Here is a 23,302-nt window from a genome sequence, read left to right as displayed (position 1 = left end):
GGCGGGCTTTGGCCATTTGATGGAGTTTGGAGGTTTGTGGGCCTAATAGAGGTTGTTACATGCTTTGAGTTTATTTGAAGCCTATTTAGGCTAGGGTTGAAAGGTGTGTAGTCATTTTTTTTGTTAATTTCAGATTCATACCAAATCAATTGAATTTTATTTTTCAATGATTCTGTATTTTTTAGTTGTCTACACCTTAAAAAAATGTATACACAGTGTGCCTTTCCATAATGTTACCAACTTTCTAAACTGATAGGGGTGTAAATTCTGTGTCAAGTTTGAATCCAAGTCTAGTCCAATTCAGTACAAAATGAAATTCGGTTTTGAAATATATTTCTTTAAAGTGTAGCTCCCATTGGACGTCACTTCCAATAACTAAAAACCAGACAAATTTAGTCAAAATAATTATAACAGATTCGTGATACATGTGAAGTTTTGTGCAACTAAAGTCTTAACATTTACTTCTCTTAACTAACCACTATATAAAATATTGAATTGTAATTATTATTTTTTTTTTAAAATCTTTCTAATTCAAACTTTGACTTTTTTCTGCAGCATATGGTGTTGATATGTTAAACACAATTGGTTATATATACTCAAGACAGGCAGCTAAAGAGCTTGGAAAAAAGGCAATATACCTTGGTGTACCTTTTGTTGCTGAATGGTTCAGGAACAAAGGTCATGTTATAAAATCTCAAGTAACAGCGGCAACAGGTAAGTAAAAAATGGCCTTGTTTCTACTTGCTATATTATGTTTAAACACCGTACATGTTTGTGGAATATGCAGCTGTTATAAATAAAATTATCCCTGGCCTCATTGTTATTGAAATCTGATTTGGATTTTATGATCCAAAAACACGTCACCGAAAGTTTGTAGGATCTTACAATCGTACTTAGCTATGTAGCATAAAAACAGATACGGGTTTAAAAACGGGTACAGGAACGAAATGTGGCAAAATCCAAAATTCCAAAAAACGGGTACGACATGGATAAATATGCCAAAAAAATCAACAAAATATAAATCTATAAAAAGTTTTTTTTTTTTAATAATCACAAAACTCAAAACATAACAACATTAAGATTAAAATTACATCTAGATAAAAAAAAAAGAAAATAAGAAGAAAAAAAAGCAGAAACCTACAATAGGAATGGAAATAGGGAAAAAATAAAACCCACATAATCACACCAATGAATAAAAAGATGTAAATAAAATAACTTAAATGCAGAAAAAATCTAACAAAACAAAAGAACAGAGAGCGAGAGAAAGAAGGTGGTTGCTTAGTCAGTGGTTAGCCTACAACAGCATGTCACGTGCTGACTCTTTCCCTAAGTCCTTTGCACGCGTCCTACTAGAATTACCCCTGCAACTCTAGTTAAGGATCCCCAAAGTACCTTAGCTATGCTAAGTACGATGCTCAAAGTTAAGTGAGTGATACTAGAAAATGGCTAAGTAAGCAAGCAAGAGTGAACAAGAGAGAATGCTTTAAGAATGCTTTGTATTGCTTGAGAGAACTTTACAAATGTTTGGATGGATGTACAAATGAGGGGAAACTGCCTATTTATAGTGCTCCCTAAAGCCTAGATGCTTCTTATTAAGAAATTTCTAACCTCCTCAATTGGAGGGTCCTAGAACAAGGTTATTCTAGAGAGTTCTACACTAATCCAATCTACATCTCTCTATGTACATGGTCTTAGAATAATCTAGACTACTCTAGTGTACAAAGAATATACAAGATTGTCCTAGAAGATTTTTGAAGCTTTCGGAAGACTTACGAACCTTGTAGTGCAATCTGGAACGTTATGGGGGCCCATCTCCAATATCCGTCTCGGCCATTATCTTCATTGGGCCTAAAAACGGTGGACCCCCAAGTTTCTGCCTGATTGGGCTTCATTTGGGCTCCTAAATGGCCCATATTGTGTTACTGTCATTTAGGTGTTCACTAGGAAAACAACACCATATCAAAATAAATCTCTTTAGGGGAGTGATGCTTCCTAGCACCCATGGGCAACTCCCTTGGCCCGATGTGTTGCCTAGTGCCTAAGTAACATTGTTTGCTGGGTGGGTGTGGGACTTGAGTCGTGACATGCTCTCCCATCCAAGTCTTAACGACCTTGTTAAGACCGTCCCTCGAAGTCGGTGATCTTGCCCTTGAACTGCCATAGGTTTTCCTCTTTCTCCCATGATGCTTCGCTATCCGGAAGACCCTTCCAACGGACAAGATACTCATTGTAGCTTGGTACGTCCCGTCTTCTTATGGCCTTTTTTGCCTCAATCACCTCGACATCCTGATCAAAAGATGTCACAACTGCCGTGGGCGCCCGTTGTGACTCGCCCCTTAGGATCCTCCTCGTCGCCATGGTAGGGCTTAGGTAAGCTTACATGGAACACCGGGTGTATTTTTAGTTTGGGCGGTAACTCAAGCTTGTATCTCACCTTGCCGACCTTCCTTACGACTGGGAATGATCCCTCGTACATCTGCACAAGGCCTTTGTGCACCTTGCGGAAGACCTTGTATTGGTGGGTTAGTAATTTTACCATAACCAAGTCACCAACTTGGAACTCTAGGGGCCTTATGTGCTTGTCGTCCCATTTCTTCATCTTCTTTTCTGCATTGTCCAAGTAGGCCCTTGAGAAGTTGAGTTATCAAGCTGTTCATGCCACCCTCTAGCAAGCATATGCAGCGGGGCTACTTCCTGTGTAGTGTACACGTGCGCCCACTAACTTCCTTCCCAAAGGCTGCTAGTCAAGGCTAACCCTAAGTACTGCTTCTAGCAAGTATGGCAACGAAAGCTAAGTAAGTGAGAAGTAGTAAGAACACAAGAGAGTAAGTTAAAGAACTTTGTATTGCTTGAGAGTGAGTGTTTACAAAATGCTTGGATATATTGCAAAATGAGAGGAAGGTCCTATTTATAGGCCTCCCAAGTAACTAGAATGTTCTACTCTAGATCCTTTTAACCTCCTCAATTGAAGGGTCCTAGAAGCTTGCTTTTCTAGAGCCTTCTATACAATCTGAGTTCCTACTCATATGTACATAATTCCGGAGTGTTCTACACTACTCTAAAGTTTACAAGTATGTACAAGAGCAACCTAGAAACTTCTAGAAGCTTCCGGACGCATCCCGAGACTCCTAGCGCATTCTAGAATGTTCCGAACTTCTCCTTGAAAATCTGGCTGCACCATCGTGTTCCTTGGGTCCAAAAACAGTGAACCACCAAGTTTGGGCTCATTTGGGTTTCATTTGGTCTCCCAAATGACTTATTATTGTGTTACTGTCAATACGGTGTTCACTAGTATTTCAGCAAGGGTGCTAAATAAAGCTCTTTAGGGGGAAGGTGCTTACCAGCACCCATGGGCATCTCCCTTGGCCCAAGTTGCTACCTACTGCCCATACGACCGCATTGACGCTATCAAGGGTGTGGGACATGAGTCGTGACATGACGCTCAACGCACATTGGTGCTCTTAGAAGACACTTATTATTGGCCACATATGCGTGATGATGTGGAGGCTTATGTACTGACTTATCTTATGTTAGCAAGATAAGATCGAGCAACGCGTGTCGGCAAGTAACCCTTGCCTATCCTTGGAGAGCGTCTCCACGGACTTTATCTCAGCTCTGCCCAAGTCTGAAGGGTGCGGTTCTATCATGGTGGCAATGGACCGCTTCTCAAAAGATGGGACTTTCATACCAGCACCAAAGAATTGTACTGCTGAGCAAGTCGCCAAGCTCTTTTTTAAGCATATCATGAAATATTGGGGCTTGCCAAAAAGCATTATTAGTGATCGAGATCCAAGGTTCACGACCAAGTTTTGGACGGAGCTATTCAAACTCCTTGGGTCTGGACTACACTTCTCTACAAGCTTTCACCTGATGGGCAAACGGAGAGGGTGAATGCCTTGCTAGAGCTCTATCTATAGGCACTTTCCAACAAGATTGGGCTAAGTTGATGGACATTGGCCAATTCTCTTTCAATTTGCAGCGTTCTGAGGCAACCGACAAGTCCATTCGATTTAGTCATGGGGCTAACCCTCGACTCCACAAGGAGTTGCATCACGCTACACGGGAAGTAGCCCCGCTGCATATAATTTGCTAGAAGGTGGCATGAACAGCTTGATATCTCAACTTCTTAAGGGCCTACTTGGACAATGTAGAAAAGAAAATGAAGAAATGGGCCGACAAGCACAGAGTTGGTGACTTGGTTATGGTAAAATAGCTATCCCTTCAATACAAGGTCTTCCGCAAGGTGCACAAAAGCCGCCTTGTGCAGAAGTACGAGGGACCATTCCCGGTCGTAAGGAAGGTCGGGAAGGTGAGGTACAAGCTTGAGTTGCCATCCAAGCTAAAAATACACCCGGTGTTCCATGTAAGCTTACTTATGCCCTACCATGGCGACGAGGAGGATCCTTTCGAGGGGCGAGTCACAACGGGCGCCCGCGACAGTTGTGACATCTTTTGATCATAAGAAGACGGGACGTACCGAGCTACAATGGGTATCTTGTTCGTTAGAAGGGTCTTCGAGACAGCGAAGCATCATGGGAGAAAGAGGAAAACCTATGGGAAGATCACCGAGTTCGAGGAACGCTTTTGACGAGGTCGTCAAGACTTGGGTGGGGGAGCATGTCACGACTCAAGTCCCACACCCACCCAGCAAACAATTTTACTTTGGCACTAGGCAACACATCGGGCCAAGGGAGTTGCCCATGGGTGCTAGGAAGCATCACTCCCCTAAAGAGCTTCATTTTGATGTAGTGTTGTTGTCCTAGTGAACACCCAAATGATAGTAACATAATATGGGCCATTTGGGAGCCCAAATGAAGCCCAAATAGGCTGAAACTTGGGGGTCCACCGTTTTTAGGCCCAATGAAGATAATGGTCGAGACGGATATTGGAGATGGGCCCCCACAACGTTCCAGATTGCACTACAAGGCTCGTGAGCCTTCCGAAAGCTTCTAGAATCTTCTAGGGCAATCTTGTATATTCTTTGTACACTAGAGTAGTCTAGATTATTCTAGGACTATGTACAAGAGAGATATAGATTGGATTAGTGTAGAATTCTCTAGAATGACCTTGTTCTAGAACCCTCCAATTGAGGAGGTTAGAACTTTCTAGATAAGAAGCATCTAGGCCTTAGGGAGCACTATAAATAGGCTGCTTCCCCTCATTTGTACATCCATCCACACATTTGTAGAGTTCTCTCAAGCAATACAAAGCATTCTTAAAGAATTCTCTCTTGTTCACTTTTGCTTGCTTACTTAGCCATTTTTTAGTTTCACTCACTTAACTTTGAGCATCGTACTTAGCATAGCTAAGGTACTTTGGAGATCCTTGACTAGAGTTGCAGGGGTAATTCTAGTAGGACGCATGCAAAGGACTTAGGGAGCACTATAAATAGGTTGCTTCCCCTCATTTGTACATCCATCCACACATTTGTAGAGTTCTCTCAAGCAATACAAAGCATTCTTAAAGAATTCTCTCTTGTTCACTTTTGCTTGCTTACTTAGCCATTTTTTAGTTTCACTCACTTAACTTTGAGCATCGTACTTAGCATAGCTAAGGTACTTTGGAGATCCTTGACTAGAGTTGCAACGGTAATTCTAGTAGGACGCATGCAAAGGACTTAGGGAAAGAGTCAGCACGTGACATGCTGTTGTAGGCTAACCAACGACTAAGCAACCACCGACTAAGCAATTTAAATATCATTACTTTTCCCAAATTTACATAACTAACCAATAGGTTAGCTTCACCCAGCCCCTAGCAAGGAAGACTACTCACAACTCATCTTAAATAACATGTAAACAAGGGTTAGGGTTCTAACTATTTCAATAATCGGGGAAAAGTGATTAACTAATAAATAAAATATCATCCAACAATAAATTATCAAGATCTAAAAAGATTCAAGTGACATGCAAGTACAAAATGAAATCAGAAGTTAAATAGATGAAGGTGGAAGAAATTACTAATTGAAGCTTCAAATGTTGAGTACAATGTGTCAAATTTTGAGAATAATCCTTGAAACTCACTATTACAATGATTCTTTTGAGGAAAATTAAACCAAATTATCAAAATAGATTGTTTCAAACTAAGAGGAGATGCTAAAAACTATGCTACTGTTGTTTGTCTCCAAATGAACTAAAGGGGAAGTATTTATACTCCCCAAATTACACAGGTTAATCCGTCAAAATAAAACGGATTTCCAGCTAGATGAGGCGCGCCTGCGCTAAGAGCGTCCGCTCCGAACAGCTACGCGCCCGCTCCTACTTGCCTCGGAAGAAGTCAAAATTCAAATAATTGAGGAGGAGCGCCCGCTCCCCTGTTCAACATATGGCAGATTCAAGATTCTTGGGGAGGAACGCTCGTTCCAAGGAGGGTGCACGTCCGCTCCTCCCTGCTTCACTTTAAGGCAGAATGTATTAAAGCAGCTAGGAGCGCCCGCTCCAGCTAGGGTGCACGCCCGCTCCTCACAGGTTTGGACTTGGGCAGAAAGTTGTAATTTCGATGGAGCGCCCGCTCCTCGAGAGGTGCACGCCTGCTCTACCGCCTTGAACTCCATTCTGAGTTTTGATTGCTTGTCAAAGTGAGTCATAACACCTGGAAATCATGGACAAACACATACAAAGAGGGGGAAAAGCTGAGGCACAACATTTATATACAAAACGGGTTAGACAGAGAGGAAAAGATTGCAAAATAGGGTTTAAATCAACACAATAAGTAATCAAATAAACCACGTATCAAATCCCCCCAAGCTAGTCAAATGCTTGTCCTCAAAAAATTCACATTGCCCAAAAACAAAAGAAAAGATCAATTTGCTCAAAGAAAAGCACATGCATAGATACAAGAATCCTTAAGCAATAAAACTCGAGCATGAGGTATATGCCTATTTTAAATGGGTGTAAGCTCGCAAATTAATTCTATTTGAAATATGAATTAGGTTTTATTTTAATTTTCTTTCAAAATCGAATTTCAGCACTTTAATATTTTATAAGAATTTCAAATTTTGAGAAAACAAATTTTAGCTGTGCGAAATATTTGATGGGTAAGTACATCTTCGAGATGGGATTATACTCTTTCCTAAGATTTTAGGTAAGTATTCCATTCGAATCGGGCTTCGATAATGGGGTTATACTCATTCCAAATTTTTAGGTAAGTATTACATTCGAAGGTGGGAATCTGTAATGGGGTTATATTCATTCCCAAATTTTTGGGTAAGTACTTTATTTATACTCATTTCTAGATCTTTAGATAGTTATTCCATTTGAAGCTTACTTTGGTAATGGGGTTATACTCATTCCCACATTTTTTGGTAAGTACTCCATTCAAAGTTGGGCTTCGGCAATGGGGTTATTCGCATTCCCAAATTTTTGTGCAAGTATTTCATTCGAACGTTCGCCACCAATATGGTCATACCCATTCTAGTAGGGTAATTTTACCCTTAAATTTTACCCTTTTGAGTCAGGAACATAGTCTTAAGGCTTTCCAATAACTCGACGTTTTTCTCTATGGGATCTAATGATAGAGGGAGAGTGGGTAAATTTGTGAGGAATGGTGGTAGGATAAGAGGGTAATTGTTTACGGATTGAATGAGGTTCCTATCCCGACGGCTCGGGGGGTGTGGCAGTGACAGGAAGAGGGCCGTTGAGATTTTTCATGAGGGAGGTAGGGGTGGTTGAGAGGGTGTTGCTATTGAACGTGGGTGAAGATAGGGTGGCATTTGGTGGCGGTTTCCTAAGGATTGAGTCACCGGAGCTGGTGCTCTGGTTGAAGCGGGGGTCAGTTCTGGATTCGAGTTTAACGGCGAGAATTCGGCGGTGTTTTGGGTAAAAAAATTTCCATGGTTTTTTCTCTGGGTTTAGGTTTGTTTATCTGTGTGTAATTTGTTTGGAGATGAATCAATTTCAGTGGAAGTAGAAGAGGGAAGTTTTGTAGGTTTTAAAGCTGGAAGATGAAGAATTCGGGTGGGTTTCCATGGCAATGATTGGTGCTTCCACCTCCACTGCCAAGTGGCGAGAATTATGTGGGGTGGTGGCTTCAATAAATGAAGATTGCACGCAAGGCTCTTCACATTCTTGGAGAATAGAGTTATCTTTTAAGGAGCTCCATTAAAAGTCAGAACTTGGAAGGAGTTTTCTTAGGAAACAACTTTTTTATTGTAGGCTTTTGGTTTAAAGTGTCTTTTTTGATTAATTTAATTATTTAAATTTGGTTTTGGAATTTGATGACTTTTAGTGTTATTTTTCTTTGGGGAAATCTTTTATTAGAGATAATGGTCCATGGACCATATGTTTTGGGGGGTTAAGGAATATTTTTATCTAACAATTTGGGTAAAGAGGTGGAGCCCATTTGTTAACCTTGGTTTTCAAAAGATAAAGAGCTTTCCAAGTGGGGAAGGTTGGTATTGGGCGTAGAGGTAGAAGGGTTGGCCGAATAGGAGTGTGGGTTAGAGATTGTTTACCTTTTTTTTATCTCATTGCAATATTCCTTTTGAGGACCAATAATTCCGCAGTTCAACAAAGTGAATGTATGTTTCGTATTCAATTTGTTTCCACCCGTTGCTAACCTAGCCCAGACTGAGGTGATTAATAGTGCCTTGAGGTCAATGTCAATACAAACCCTGGCATACTAAGCTCGAGTTAGATGATCGGTAGCATTAAGCAACTCTGATAGGGTTTTCGGGTATTTTGGCAATTTCAAAGAAGGCAATTTAATCATAGTATTCAACCAACAACTCTGGAAACCTTATCCAAACCGTCATTCTATCAAAAGGATTCATTGACGGTCTGAAGTTCGGCTTCCAATTCGTCAGCATAAGATAGTGGTCTAGAACAAAGCATCCCCCCCCCCCTTAAGAAGGGCTCTGTCATAGTCATCGTTGATTGAAAACCTAAATAGATAAACATCTCTTCCGAGGTCAATGACTTCCAAGGTACCTTTTTGCCCTTATCCTTTGGGTGATAAAGGATGGCCTTACCAAGATGCCTAGGCATTTGCCCATTAGCGTTAGCTTCCATGGGCTTAAAAGCTTAGTGAGTGTTTCCTTAGGGAAGGAGACGGCGTTGCTGGAGTTAGGAAGGGAAATGGGCTCGTCGTCCCACTAAAGAGAAGAAACTACTATTTCACGTGCCGCAGAGAACCACTGTGAAGAACCTTTGACGGCTTCTCTAAAAGACATAATCGGTTTTGGAACAATAGAGGGGAAGGCGTAGAAGGAGGGCTGGTTTCAGTTGTGTTAGTATCCACCACCATAGGGTTGTCTTCAGGCATACCATCTAGTGAAGCGACTGTAAGGTTCTCCATGGTGGTATCAATTATTTCCATAGAGGCCATGAGAAAGGCAAGATCACAAGAGACAAACTAGAGCTAGCTTCAATACCTGCAAGAAAAAGAAAAGAAAATAAAAACAATTTGATGAGAACGAACTTAATCCCCACACAAGGAGACTCTCACAGTTCCCTCACCAAAGCGAGAAGGAAAATCTCTGATGATCACCCAAGTTGAGAAAAAAAGCTAGAGAGAGAAGGAGAAAGAGCATGTTTCTTGTTTCTACTAATAAGGGCCCATTATTGCATACTCATATGCTACCATATATACTCTTCTTAGGGGCCAAGGTAAAGGACCATCCGCCACTCTCTCTCCGCTAAATACTCTCAAATTATACATCATTAGGCATCTAAAATGGGCATCAAAGGCTCCGCCCCGGGCTCACTACTCTGGGTCCATTTTGCAAATACACTCTCAAATTCGAGGCCCACGAGCGGCCTGCCAAGACCCAGATAGGCAATTTTTTTGCCGAATCAACTGCCTTTTCCTCTATTTATCTGTTTTGTATCTATAATAGTATTTTTATCTTGTCGTAAAAAGAAGGGGGAAAAATGCTCAACTCATTGATCCAATTTTTAAATATATAGAATCAATGAGATTCCCTTGTTAGAAAGATGGTTAATGAATGCCTTGGCCATGGGAAAAAGGGAATAAAAAGAAAATAAGGCTGGGCTAAGTTTTGCAAAGTGGTCCAATATAATTTGGATTGAGAAGAGCATACTTCAGTACGAGACTTGAACTCTTAACCGGTGTTAAATACTTCTTGTTGTTTGCCTTCTGAGGCCCTGTTTTCTTCATTTTAAATCAATAATTAATTCAGCAAAAACAGCTAATCTGAAAGTTCCTTTCCATTAAAAAAATTATCTCATTCAAAAAGTTTGATTTAATCAGTAAAAATTTAAGTTTTGATGAATACAAATCAGTGTTACTTGACAAATCATAGAAAAAGTTGGCTTAATTAATTTTAATTTGTAAAAATCAAATTTGGTCAGCAAATATAAATTTATGCCTGTAAAATTTCCTTTTCATCAGTTTAAATAATTTCAATTCCTTCAAAATCGAGTGTAGAAAAAGAGTTGTCTGGAGATTTCTTGGATGATTTGGAGCAAAATTGAAATTATTCGATAACTGTTCCTTATGACATCATCTTTAATTAGTAGCTCACTTCTGAGACTCCTCTTGGTTATTTGTGTCCATTAATCTCCTCCCTTTTTTGGTTGGTCATCTTAGGTGCTGTCGCTTTATTTCAGCTACAAGAAGACATGAAACGACATCTCAATGCAGATGGTAACTACACTGAGGAAGAGCTTGAAAGCTATATGGAATCTCACAAGAAAGTGATGATAGATTCTTTGTGGAAGCTCAATGTTGTTGACATCGAAGGGACTCTTTCTCGTGTTTGTCAGATGGTTGATATACCTATCCAATTATGTATTAAATACTTTGGTAGTATGTGGGTCAAGTTGACTATTATTTCTGACAAATATGTCTTTTGCTTATCCAGGTACTTCAAGACAACAATGCCAAAAAAGAGGAGCTTCGTGCACGAGCAAAAGGGCTAAAAACACTAGGAAAAATATTTCAGGTAATCTTAGTTTTCTGGTTTTTTTTTTTTTTTTTTTTTTTTTTTTGTCTGCTGTATCATCTAACATTGCTGAATTTCTTTGCTTCATCTTTATACTTACAGCAGGTGAAATCTGAAACCAATGAGGCTGATACTGCAATTGGGGCTGAACTTTATAAATTAAATGGAAGTGAGTCAAGCTATGATCCATTAGCTTCAAAGACATCCCCAAGAGCCGGGGAATGGAAGACCAATCTTATAATGGAATTGCAACACAGGTACTATCTTTGCTCATTATGATATTGGGCTACACTTAACAAGATAAAATATCCTTGGTTTCTGATCTTACACATTGCCTAGTTACTCACGTTGCCTGAATGACGAGTTTTAAGAGTCAGACTCTAAATACTACCTCCGTTTCATAAAATCTGCAACAAACTCTCTTTCACATTCCCCAAGACAATTTCTTAAGCAAAGATTAGTAAAAAAGGACATGTGATTATTAGAGGAGATAGAAAATAAATACCACCACTACCCACCTTGTAACCCACCCTCCCATCACCACTAAGATGTAAAACCCCACAACCACCACCCAAGAAACCCCACCACTACCACCAATCACCTTGAACCACCACCCAAAACCCCCACAACCAACTTGACCAGCCACCCATCAACTCTCACTACCCCCAAACGAACTCACCCAACCAACCAACCCGACCAGAACCCACCCAACCAACCCGACAGCTGACCACCAACAAACCCACCCAACGAACTGAAACAACCACCCTACCACCTTCGACAAACCGAAACCCCAACAAACCACCACTAATTTAGATCTCAAACCACAACTTACCACTATCTAATTTCGATTTTGAAAAGGGGTGAACTTTGAAAAGGGGAAAAGAGGGGCGGCGACTTTGAAAAGGGGCTAAGAGGGGCGGCAACTTTGAAAAGGGGAAAAGAGGGGCGGCGACTTTGAAAAGGGGCGAAGTGGGGCGGCAAATTTGAAAAGGGGAAAAGAGGGGCAGTAGCGGCGAACTTGCGAGGGAAAATGGTCGCCGACTTGATATGAGTGGTGTTGGTGGTGCGGTGGTTATGAGAGAAGAGAGAATAAGGTTGCTGTTGGTGGTGGTTGAGAGGGAGGAGAGAGAAAATTTGGTGATTTTGGTGGTGGATGTGGTTGTGAGGGGGAGAGAGAGGATGTAGGTTAGAGTTTTAAGTATGGATAAATTAATTTGGGTAAAAAGTTAATATGTTGTTTATTGAAGTTAAGTAAATATAGTAAGGGTATAACAGTAGATTTACACTAAAAAATTTACTATATTAGTAAAGTTTTTTTTTTGTTGTTGCACACAATGTGTAGTTTCCGTTTTGGGATATTGTTGTAGATTTTATGAAACGGAGGTAGTATAAGTTTTCTTTATCAACACGAAAAAAATTTGTTCAATTAACCTTATCATGCAAGGCACGTGTAATTAGTAAAATAAGAAGTCATGTGCCCTGCACGTTGAGGTCAACACCAAAAAAATAGGTGGTTAACGTCGAAAAGTAGGATATGGACTTTTTTGACAAAAAAATTATATCTAGGTCAAGTGCAAAAAAAATATTTAAGGTAGTTTGTGACAAAATAGGCCTTTAAAAGGTTGTTTCTGAAAAAAATTTCTTAATTATAACACCAATAACTAATAATTTTTCTAGTAATTGTGTTTAAATAATTTCGATTAATTTGCTCGTTTGCACTCTCAAGCCCCTTTCTTAAAATGCATGCCAAAAGGTATGTTGCGAGTAGGGAGCGGATGAAGTATATAGTAACCAAAAACTCATAATAACTGACGTTGAAAATATATTGTGGAAACATTATGACCAAAATAGGTACCCTTACCCCTTATTAAATCCTAAAACTCTTTAATAGTAATTTTGCAATTCTTTTATTGTTTTATTATTATTGCATATGACTAAATCAATTTGAACTCCTAAAGTCCTAATTAATTACTGAAAATCTAATCTCCCATGTGTTTTTAAGTAAAAGCACGGATTGACACAAAACCATCATAGGTTAAGACATGGTGAGGCAAAAGTCTAACTAGTATGCTTGACTAAAGAAAGATATGAGTTAATATTCTTACACATGATTTTACCAAGCCAAATGCAACTAGTGCCGCTGTGTCCTTGACCACCTCTAGTCCAATATACCTTTTAACCAATCCTGATTAACTTGACTCATGAACATTAGCTAGCCTTAGGAAAATCGATTATTAAGTATGATTTCTCTTTGTGCAAATTAAAGGGTGAAAAGATGCAAGAAAGTAATACTAAAACTATTCCTCCTTTGTGCAACACTTTATAAGAACCTTCTCATAAATATTGGTTACCAATCTCTTTCTCTTTTAGTGGTTAGTATCTTAGTCTTTATTTTTGACAATTGGACATAAGTACAGTTTTTGTTTATCTTGTTTATCACATAGTGTTCAAACAATACTATAATACCCTTTTTAGCCTTTACACATGTACCAAACCTTTGCACTTGAGACATGAACAAATCAATAATCTGAAATATCAAACAAGGCTAATCATGAGATTAAAATTAAGAGACATGATTGATCATACAAATATGCTCATGAATTTTGCTAAATCTTTAACAATTAGGCAAATAAAAAAAAATTAAATGTTAATGTATGAATAAAGAACATAATTTAATGCTCTAATAATCCTAGACTCCTAGAGTATAAACATAAATAGTACCTCAAATAATCCTAGATTATAAACCTTAAGAGGCATGTCAAAAATTATTGACATAAATTACTATTCTTGTTCCTAAAAGATACACCTTCATCCAATTCTCTATCCTTTTGAATAATAGATCCCTAAGACCTCATAGCCTTGGACAACCTTCTAATCCAAGTTGATCACATGTCTCCTTGTTTCTCACACTGCTAAACTTACATTCCAAATATTCCGTCTTATTTCTACTCACCTTCAAATCATGGGATTCTGAAGTTCATCCACACGATTACAACTTACTTTCCACACCTTCTTTTGTCTTATCAATAAACATAATATTGTTAGCAAACATCATGCAGTCATGCACCATGGTATATCATTTCGAATTGAACTTGTTAATTCATTCTTGACTATAGCAAAAAGAAAAGGGATAAGTGTAAAACAATGAACTCCAATTGTAATAGGGAACTCTTCGGTTTTCTTTATAGTGATTTGCACACTTGTGCTAGCTCCCTTATACATATCCTTAATGATGTTAACATATAACCGCGAAATGTCTTTTCTTGTTAAAACCCAACAAAGAATCTCCCTTGTACCTTATCGTAGGCCTTCAAATCAATTAAAATCATGTGTAAATCCTTCTTCTTTTCTCGATAGATCTCCATTAGTTGTCTCATAAGATGGATTGCCTCCACGGTCAATCGCATAAATCCAAATTAAATTAATGAGATGTTCACATCCTTAACCTTTGTTCTATCATTCACTCCCAAAGTTTCATAGTATGACTTATTAGTTTGATTCCTCGATAGTGTGCACTATTTTGGAGTTCTAGATTAACCGAGAATGCGGGACTATGCCTCAAGCCACGTACCTGTTTCGTCCATTCTCAATTCATAGTAGTTGGCAACCCGGATTGTGAGAGATGACGAACTATTATTGAAAACCCTAGATTTGCAATTTAAGCATTTTGATATAGTTATAGGGCTTAAAAACACATGCAAGATCATAGGTACATTCCTCATGTTCGCTTGTGTTCATCAATGTTGGAGAGCAATCACTCTTTCTTTGACATCTTCAAGGCTTCAATTATCTTTTTTTGGAAAAAAATAAAGAAAAGAAAGGTTTAGGGTAGGTGGGGAAAAAACAAGTGATTCCCTTTACTTATGGATTTTTCCTTTTCTTTTACATTTAGTTAAATCTGTTGTCAACCTTTGACATTTCTCATTGAACTTTATAAGTACTTTTCTCATTTGACTTAATTTGTGTTTTTGTTTTTATTTATTTTAATTTCTTTCAAGCTAATACTCCCTTCGTTTTCTTGATTTCTACTTGATTAATATAGCAACACACCGAGGAAAAGTGAAAATGGGGAATATACATGTGGTTACTTTTGCTTTACAGTGGAGAGAGATATAGAGTAAGGGATTAGTCCCACTAGTGATTTTTTCGGTGATAAAAAAAATGAATAAAAGGTCGTCTTGATAGGAGCAAAGTAAAAGTGAGTAGAATTTTAGAAAACGAATGAAAATGGAAAGTGAGTAACGCTTAGTATTTATTAAAAATATTAAAAATAAACTAAAAAATATTTCCTATGTTTTTTTAAATGCATCACTTTCTATAAAGGAAAGTTTCAACTTGTTAAGAGCATTAAACTTAATATCAAGTAACATGTCTAGCAAGACATCTAATAATCATATTATTTAGAGGGTTACCTCAATAGCATAGACTCATTATCCGAGACTTTGTCACTGGAATAAAACACCACATGGGATTTTAATCACATTCCCTTAGACCATCAAGAACTTACCTCTGCTCCATTCTTTTGTGCCAGACAAAATCTCATATTGATACGAAAATGATCCTAGTTCATGGCAATCAATAGTATATAAAATTGATACTATTTTGTTTCTATATTGTTGGGGGAAAAAAAAAATAACTGTTGATTCCAAAAATTATTATAGACAAATCAAGAACTTCCCTTGAACAAATTCAATCGTCACACTCGAACCAAAGACATGTCCTCCTTCGGTTGTGTCGTGGTTTGGTATCCAATTATCCATTGCCTAAGAAGCAAAATACGCTACCACCGATACAAGTTTCCCGGTGAGGCACGCCCCCCAAGTTTTACATAATGACCTTCGCAATCTGTTTACCTGAATTCTAAGGTTGGAATTGCTTAAGAATTGTTCGGATCTCAAAGGGTAGGGTTGTGTTTAGGTTTCGTATGAATAATCATAAAGAAGAAGGCAATACTAGTACTTATATGTATCTTAAAAATATGCGACAAATAAACAAATTGACTCAAGAAATAGGCGGGCCCGGTCAGCAACCAGCCGCTCGTCCAGGCACGAGAGACTCTCCCAGACTAGGTGTCACGCCCAGTCGGGCAATCTCGATTCTCTACCCGTGGAAGCAACTAGGCTAGAGCCGCCCAGCTGGGCTCGTCAATATGAGGTCCCGCCACCGGGCGCGAAAACCCTTTACAGCCAAATTCCTTCGACTGGGCGCGAGTGTACTCGGAACATCGTTTAATCTCCTACAAGTGCGGATCGTCATGGCCTTGCAATTCATCCGATTGCATTACCATTTCCAGCATTTATAAAATAGAAAGGAGGTGTCACGCCCAGTCGGGCAATCTCGATTCTCTACCCGTGCAAGCAACTAGGCTAGAGCCGCCCAGCTGGGCTCGTCAATATGAGGTCCCGCCACCGGGCGCGAGTGTACTCGGAACATCGTTTAATCTCCCACAAGTGCAGATCGTCATGGCCTTGCAATTCATCCGATTGCATTACCATTTCCAACATTTATAAAATAGAAAGGAGGTTGGATTCTAACACCATGTTTGTGACCGGGGCCGTATGCTGGAAAATTCACCAATGGAATCGCACCTCTCAAGCTACAAAAGATATAAGTACTGATCTAAACACCATGTTTGTGACCGGGACCGTATGCTGGAAAATTCACCAATGGAATCGCACCTCTCAAGCTACAAAAGATATAAATTAGTTTGTCGTTTGTAATTGTCGGCAGATGTCTTGCAATTCACGTGTTTTTTAGATATAAGTACTGATCTAAACAAAGATCTGACATTACAAAGAAAATTATTGAGTCGGCAGTGAACTACATATCAAGTATCGACACTTGTTATTCAACATACTGACATAAGCTTTTGTCAATTATTGTGTCGTGTCGACACACAACATCCTAGTGACACAACATCCAAGTGAGCAAAGTGTCGGAGTAACAATGGATGTGGGAAGTTATAATCTGATTATGATGTAAATCATATGGGAACACCGTGAGGGGTATAATTATGAGTGTAGCTATTTGAAGGAAAATTGAAGTTGTGGAAATTAAAGGACACAATAAAGGAGAAAGTGGCAAGGAAGGTGGAGGATTGGGATGATGAAGATCTCCAAAGAGGCCCAGGGAGGCCAAAATGCAAATGATGACTTAAATGGAAGGAGTTTAAAATGTCATGAAGAAAGTGGGACCGAATGGAAGTGAATGGAGGAAGAGGATCTTTGTGGATGACCATAGGAGATAGACTTTAGTTCATGCGGTCAGCCCCCATATTTTAGGAATTTAGCTTTGGATTTATTTACTTAATGCTTTGGTAATAACAATAATAAATACTATGTCATTAACAGCACTAAACCTTGCAAAAATCATGATTAAACTATTATCAAGGCATAAAAAATCAGCTTTATATTTCCTGACACAATCTGGTTGTCTTCAAAAAAAAAAACACAATCTGGTTTACAACATAAGTATTCGAAGTAACAATCTTGTGATTATCTTTATTCTCATAAAATGTGTACTTAAAGCCTCTAATATTGTGAATCATGTTAATGCATACAGTATCTGGGGCATTAAAAATCAAGTTTTGTCAACTATGATTTTAGTTTTTATGAGGCCAATATAACTTGTCCAATTCAAGCAATAAATCTCAAGTTCAACATCTTACAAAAACAACCCAAAACACACAGTCGCTTGCTTACGAGAAGATGATGGCAATATGATGATGAAGCAGTAGAAGAAATCAAAGTGGAGAGGGAGAGGAGTGAACAGCAGAAGAATAAGGAGAAGAAAGAAATCAAAGGAGAGGAGAAAGACGTTGAACTTGAAAAGAAACTAAAAGAAAGGAGTGACTGTGTGAGGTAGGGTGTCGTATGACAGCTTTACTTTAGGCTAAAAACATCCAAAATTATGGTGAATTTGCTAAATCTTATGCTTGGACACAAACTCGTCACTTGTATAGTAATACATGTCAGATTAATGTTGCTTCAGGTTGGTTTTGTGGTATTAATATTAGTAGACTCTGGCTAGAAAGACTAAATTTCTGAGAATACCATTGTTTCAGAACGACGTCAAATGTTGGAAACTTATTGGATAGGTGCTTGTTTGAGCTCAGCTTGAAATCTAAAAAGCCGGGCAAAACAGAGCATAGTTCAGCTCGAGAATGTTGCTCGAATGTGCAACTTAAATAAACTGAGCTAAATGACTTGCGAGTTTCCTCTGAAACATGGAAATTGATATTAAAATTTTCTAGCTTGAATTGAGTTAAGGGCCAACCCTAGTTATCCTAAGCTTGGGCTTGTCCCGTTTTATTTCCTCTCCCTAAAAGTTTAGGTGATTGATTTGATTCATACTTCTTAAAGTTCCTTGCACACACCTTGGCCTGCCCATATTTCTGTCTTTTACTCAATTTTTTTGTCCTATGAAATGTTCTCAAAGAAACATTTTCCTGGTCAGTGCTCGGGCATAGCATTCATTGGAAATTTACTATCTATACTCATTGCAGATTCCATATGTGGTTGCCCCCCAGTTTGCTGATGCTTCACAATGCCATATTAGCTACCCAATGCCAACAGCCCCTCCTGGTGTTCAAAGAAGTCATTCAACGGGCAAAGAGTAGTAATGGTAGTTTGGTATCTCCCCCGTGTTTGGCTTTCGGTTTCCATGTTGAATACATGTTTGATTATACTTACTGTATCATTATTAGGTCATCTAAGAGATGGGTTTTTGTTTTCATTTATCTTATTTCTTATGGGTCCTTTTGAGAAGCAATGTGAAAATGAGCTAGTAACTTTGTTGTCATTGGTTGCTGAATGTGAAAATGTCTATACAACTCTTGCTGTATAGGCATTTTCTTGGAGCCATACTAAATCTTTCCGTTCCAGTCTTATATCGATGCCTGCTTTTGTTGAAATAGTCTTAGTATGGCTTCAGAGAAATGTCTCTACAGCATGAGTAATAATGGGTTCTTGTTTTCATTGGTTTTTGTATGGGTGTAAATACTGTGTTGATTTGTCAGATTATACTTTGAATTTTTATTTTTATTATTATTTTATTTTTTTATGGTATGTATTATGCTTTCAATATTTAATATCACCTCAGTGTAATAAGAAATTTTATGTGCTAACTGGACCTGGAGTCCCGGACTAATGTTTCAAACCCATTTGACTTCAAAAATTCTGATGATTTTTATTCACACTATATTCAGCTGGGGTGCAAGGTTTCAAGTTCACAAGTCCGGGATGCATTAGCACCCGAAACATACTGAAAGGTAAACCTGGATGAACACCATGCCCGATCTACTTTTGTGTAGTGAATCATGTTTTGGATCGTGTGATAACAATAGATCAACTCACGCAAAATGTTATGCTTGATAATCAATATAATGTAGTAGATTAACAACTAAAAAAGGTCATTTCCATGTTCGCCAATCATCATTACTTCATTAGCTTCCTCCTGGCTCCCTCCCGTCAGCATTTGCCCTTCTACAGGTAGATCGGATTCAAAGTCATTCAAGGACTTTTACAGGTGTACATGCAGTATAATACTCATTTCTACCCTTTTTTTCTCTTATTGTTCAATGGCTAAATGCTACTCCTGCTTAGAATTTCTAGATCCGTCACTGACTCCCTCCTATATTTTTATTCAATGGAAATATAGGAGGAATAAAAGAAATAAAAGGAAGTAGTAAGCCCTTATATTTCTATTCAATGGAAATATAGGAGGAAGTAGTAAGCCCTTATATTTCTATTCAATGGAAATATTGGAGGAACAAAAGAAAATGAAGAGAGTAGTAAGCCTTAAGGCTTTCTCAATGATCAATTAGGCTCCGTAAGCTTTCTCAATGGTACATTGGGCTTAATTGAATTCATCAAAAACATTGGATGTTAAAATTGATGGTGTGTTATTATTAAAATTATTTTGTATTTATATTGTAATAATTTTTTACAAACTAGGTTTGCAATTGGGTAATATGAGGGTTGTTTCTTAGACTTTGGAATAGTAAATTTGGCCTAAAATGCCAATGTTTGGCCATTTTGGCTTCACTTAGGGAATTTTTCCAACAATTTAAAGCGCCACATGGAAAATTTATCAATTTTTAGCTAATATAAAAAGAAATTTTTAGCCACTGTAAAAAGGATTTGCATTTCAATTTTGAATTAAAAATTCAATCATTATGTAAGTAAAATGAATGGACAAGGTTTGAATTTCAAAGTTAAAATACATGTAATAATAATAAAAACAAAGAAGTACTAAGCAGGTGCTTGCTTGAATGGCTCCCCGATGTTCGGGTTGAGAGATATTATCTTTTTTTTGACAAAACCGCAGCATAGCATATTATTAAATCATCAAAGTTTCATAATCATTACATAAACCCCCTGAATTTTATGAGGGTACTCTTCAAGCCAAGCACGAAAATTACTGAAATTAAAACTTAAATTTGCTAAGCTATGTACAACTGTGTTACCCGATCTTCTAACAAAAGAAAAATCACAACTTTGGCAGCTACGAGCAAGCAATAGGATATCCCGTACCAAGTGACCAAAAGCACAGGGAGAAATATAGCCCTTCTTCATATGGTGGAAAAGCTTTAAGTTATCAGTTTCGAGGATAAACTTCTTGAAGCCCGCTTCCATAGCTATTTTAAGGCTAGATCTCATAGCAAACGCTTCCCCAATATCGACACTAAAATTCGGGTTGAGAGATATTATCTTGAAACTTCAGGAATTCATAACTTTGTCTCCGGGTGTCTAATCAAGGTGAAATTTTTTCTTTTTGAAATAAAAAAATTATCTTATGTTATTAGGAATTCTATCTATGGATTATATCCATAAGAAATTAAGAAGTATATGAAATCTTTTAAATAAAAAAATCACAATTTTATTTAGGATTAAAATATTTAATCTCTATACAAGTCAAATTCACAACTGGCAGTTTAAATAAGTTAAATTATTTTTTTTTAAAAAAATTATGATATTAGATATCTTATCCATAAATCTAAATTAAAGTATTAATTTACAACTTTAAATTAATTATACAATACGTGAATGAGATTGTAAATTAAAATTAATCAAATTTTTGTAAGAAAATGATTTTTTTAGTTAAATAACTAATGTGATTTTAGTTTTTCAAAAAATACATAATAATCCATAGATTGCGATAACTAAAATATGGGCTTACATCTAGTCTCAATAAGTAGAACCATTAGTGATTTATTATCAATGTTAAATATTTTATGCTTATCGGGTGATCAATTGTATCACTAGACAGAGCTTTTTTTGGTGCAGGTCACACCGTGTGGCCTGCTGCCAAGTCAGTAAAAATAACGGATTACGCACGTATAACGGGGTTATTGTTTACTCGTATAATGGGGTTATTGATTTTGTCAGGGTTACTTGTTTTTTTTTTTCCAGAGGTTACTTGTATTTATTTTTTCAGGGGTTACTTTTTTTTTTCAGAGGTTACTTGTATAGATTATTTATTCAGAGGTTACTTGTATTATTCAGGGGTTACTTGTATTTTTTATTCAAAGGTTACTTGTATGGATTATTTATTCAGAGGTTACTTGTATTATTCAGGGGTTACTTGTATTTTTTTTAGGGGTTACTTGTATGGATTATTTATTCAAAGGTTACATGTATTTTTTTTTTCAGGGGTTACTTGCATGGATTGCTTATTCAGGGGTTACTTGTATTTTTTTTTTCAAGAGTTACTTACTTGTATTTTTTTCAGGGGTTACCTGTATTATTTTTTTTAGGGGTTACTTGTATGAGTTATTTATTCAAGGGTTACTTGTATGAGTTACTTATATGAGTTACTTATATGAGTTACTTCAAAGGTTACTTGTATGAATTACTTATTCAAGGGTTACTTGTCACTAATTCAAGAGTTGCTTGTAAGCCTCATACCAAACCAGTAACACCCTACAAGTAACCCTTGAGAAAAACTAATAACACCTTACAAGTAACCCCTAACTAAACTAGTAACACCCTACAAGTAACCCTTGATCAAAACCGATAACACCCTACAAGTAACCCCTGACCAAAACCAGTAACACCTTACAAGTAACTCCTGACCAAACCAGTAACACCTTACATGTAACCCCTGACCAAACCAGTAACACCCTACAAATACCCCTGACCAAACCAGTAACCCCTGACCAAATCAGTAACACCCTACAATTTTGGGCTTTAATTGCAGCAATTTGGCCAAGAGGAGAGAGAATATGGGTGGAGTAGAGATATGGTTGTTGGTGATGTGTGGTTTGGTTTGTAGATGAAGCTAAGAAAAGAGGAGAAAGAAAATGGGTAGAGTAGAGATATAATTGTTTGTGATGTGTGGTTTGACTTGGAGAAGAAGATAAGAAAAGAGGAGAGAGAAGAGTTGTGGTATTTTTTTTAAAAAAATAATAATAAAAATTGTGGCTGGCTACACCGTGTGGCCAGCCACATACAAAAATTTTGATTAAATGGTGTCATTGAACATTTCAGTGTTACTCCGTACTATTTATGTATGTAGTGTCACTGTTACTATATATTCATTTAGTATTACTCACTACGTGTAAAAATAGTATCACTACATAGTCAATGATACTATCTAAGCTTTCAACGATACATTTAAAAAGTGGCCCCACTTAACCTTCTCTCTCCTCCTTTCTCTCACCCCCATGTGCTTTTTAATATTTTAATATTTGTTGCACTTGCAAATGCATAACTAACCTCCCTCATATTTTCTCCAATAGCTCATACTATGACTAAATTGCATCAGCTCGTCTTGTGTGCGGCCGGCCACACCGTTTGACCACTTAAAGTAACTCCTATAACATTGATCAGTTAATCCTAATACCAATCAAGTAACCCCTATAACACTGACCAAGAAACTCTATAACAATTATGAAGTAACCTCTTTAACACTGATCAAGTAACCCCTATTACACTAGCAAAGTAACCCCTATAGTGGTTGGCCACACCGTGTGGCCAGCCACATATAAGACTTTGTGAAATTGCATTGGTGTAATTTGTTGTGAAAAATGTAAAATTATGTTAATAATATCCTTGTAAAACTTTAGTACGGAGTAAACATGGGCACGGGCCGTGCCGGCACGCGGGCGGCACGGTCGCCGGCACGGCGGCCCACCTGTGGGCCGTGCCGTGAACATATTTGTGGGATTTGGCACGGGCACGGCACATGGCACGCCGGGCGGCACGGTGGCCGGCACGTGGGCCGGCATGCTGGCACGACCCGGCGGCACGGCACGTGGCACGGCCGGGCACGGCACGAGCCTGGCCCGGCACGGCCCGTGCCAAATTACCGTTGGAAAACTAGCCGTTTATGGCCGTTTTCCAACAGCTATAAACGGCTAGTTTTCCACCCCTTTTTCCACCCAAATTCCCTATAAATACC

At 38.1% G+C, this 23,302-nt stretch overlaps 1 protein-coding gene across 2 annotated transcripts in view; it reads left to right on the top strand.

Annotated features, from left to right (window-relative positions):
- LOC110685571 (chaperone protein dnaJ 10-like) overlaps positions 1 to 18,989 on the top strand; it is a 39,362-nt gene extending 20,373 nt beyond the window's left edge. The window contains exons 6-10 of one of the 2 annotated variants that reach the window (XM_021862126.1): positions 556 to 714; positions 10,546 to 10,724; positions 10,820 to 10,900; positions 11,006 to 11,157; positions 18,405 to 18,989. In XM_021862126.1, the coding sequence (XP_021717818.1) occupies positions 556 to 714; positions 10,546 to 10,724; positions 10,820 to 10,900; positions 11,006 to 11,157; positions 18,405 to 18,663 (830 nt within the window). In that variant the 3' untranslated portion in view covers positions 18,664 to 18,989. Of the gene's footprint in view, positions 1 to 555; positions 715 to 10,545; positions 10,725 to 10,819; positions 10,901 to 11,002; positions 11,158 to 18,404 lie in introns of both variants that reach the window. The other variant, XM_021862125.1, reaches the window with a different exon arrangement.
- The last annotated feature ends 4,313 nt before the right edge of the window (positions 18,990 to 23,302 follow it).

The sequence above is a fragment of the Chenopodium quinoa genome, unplaced genomic scaffold, assembly GCF_001683475.1.
Source record: "Chenopodium quinoa cultivar QQ74 unplaced genomic scaffold, ASM168347v1, whole genome shotgun sequence".
In the NCBI taxonomy this organism is placed as follows: domain Eukaryota; kingdom Viridiplantae; phylum Streptophyta; class Magnoliopsida; order Caryophyllales; family Amaranthaceae; genus Chenopodium; species Chenopodium quinoa.
This window is presented reverse-complemented; position numbering and strand designations above follow the sequence as displayed.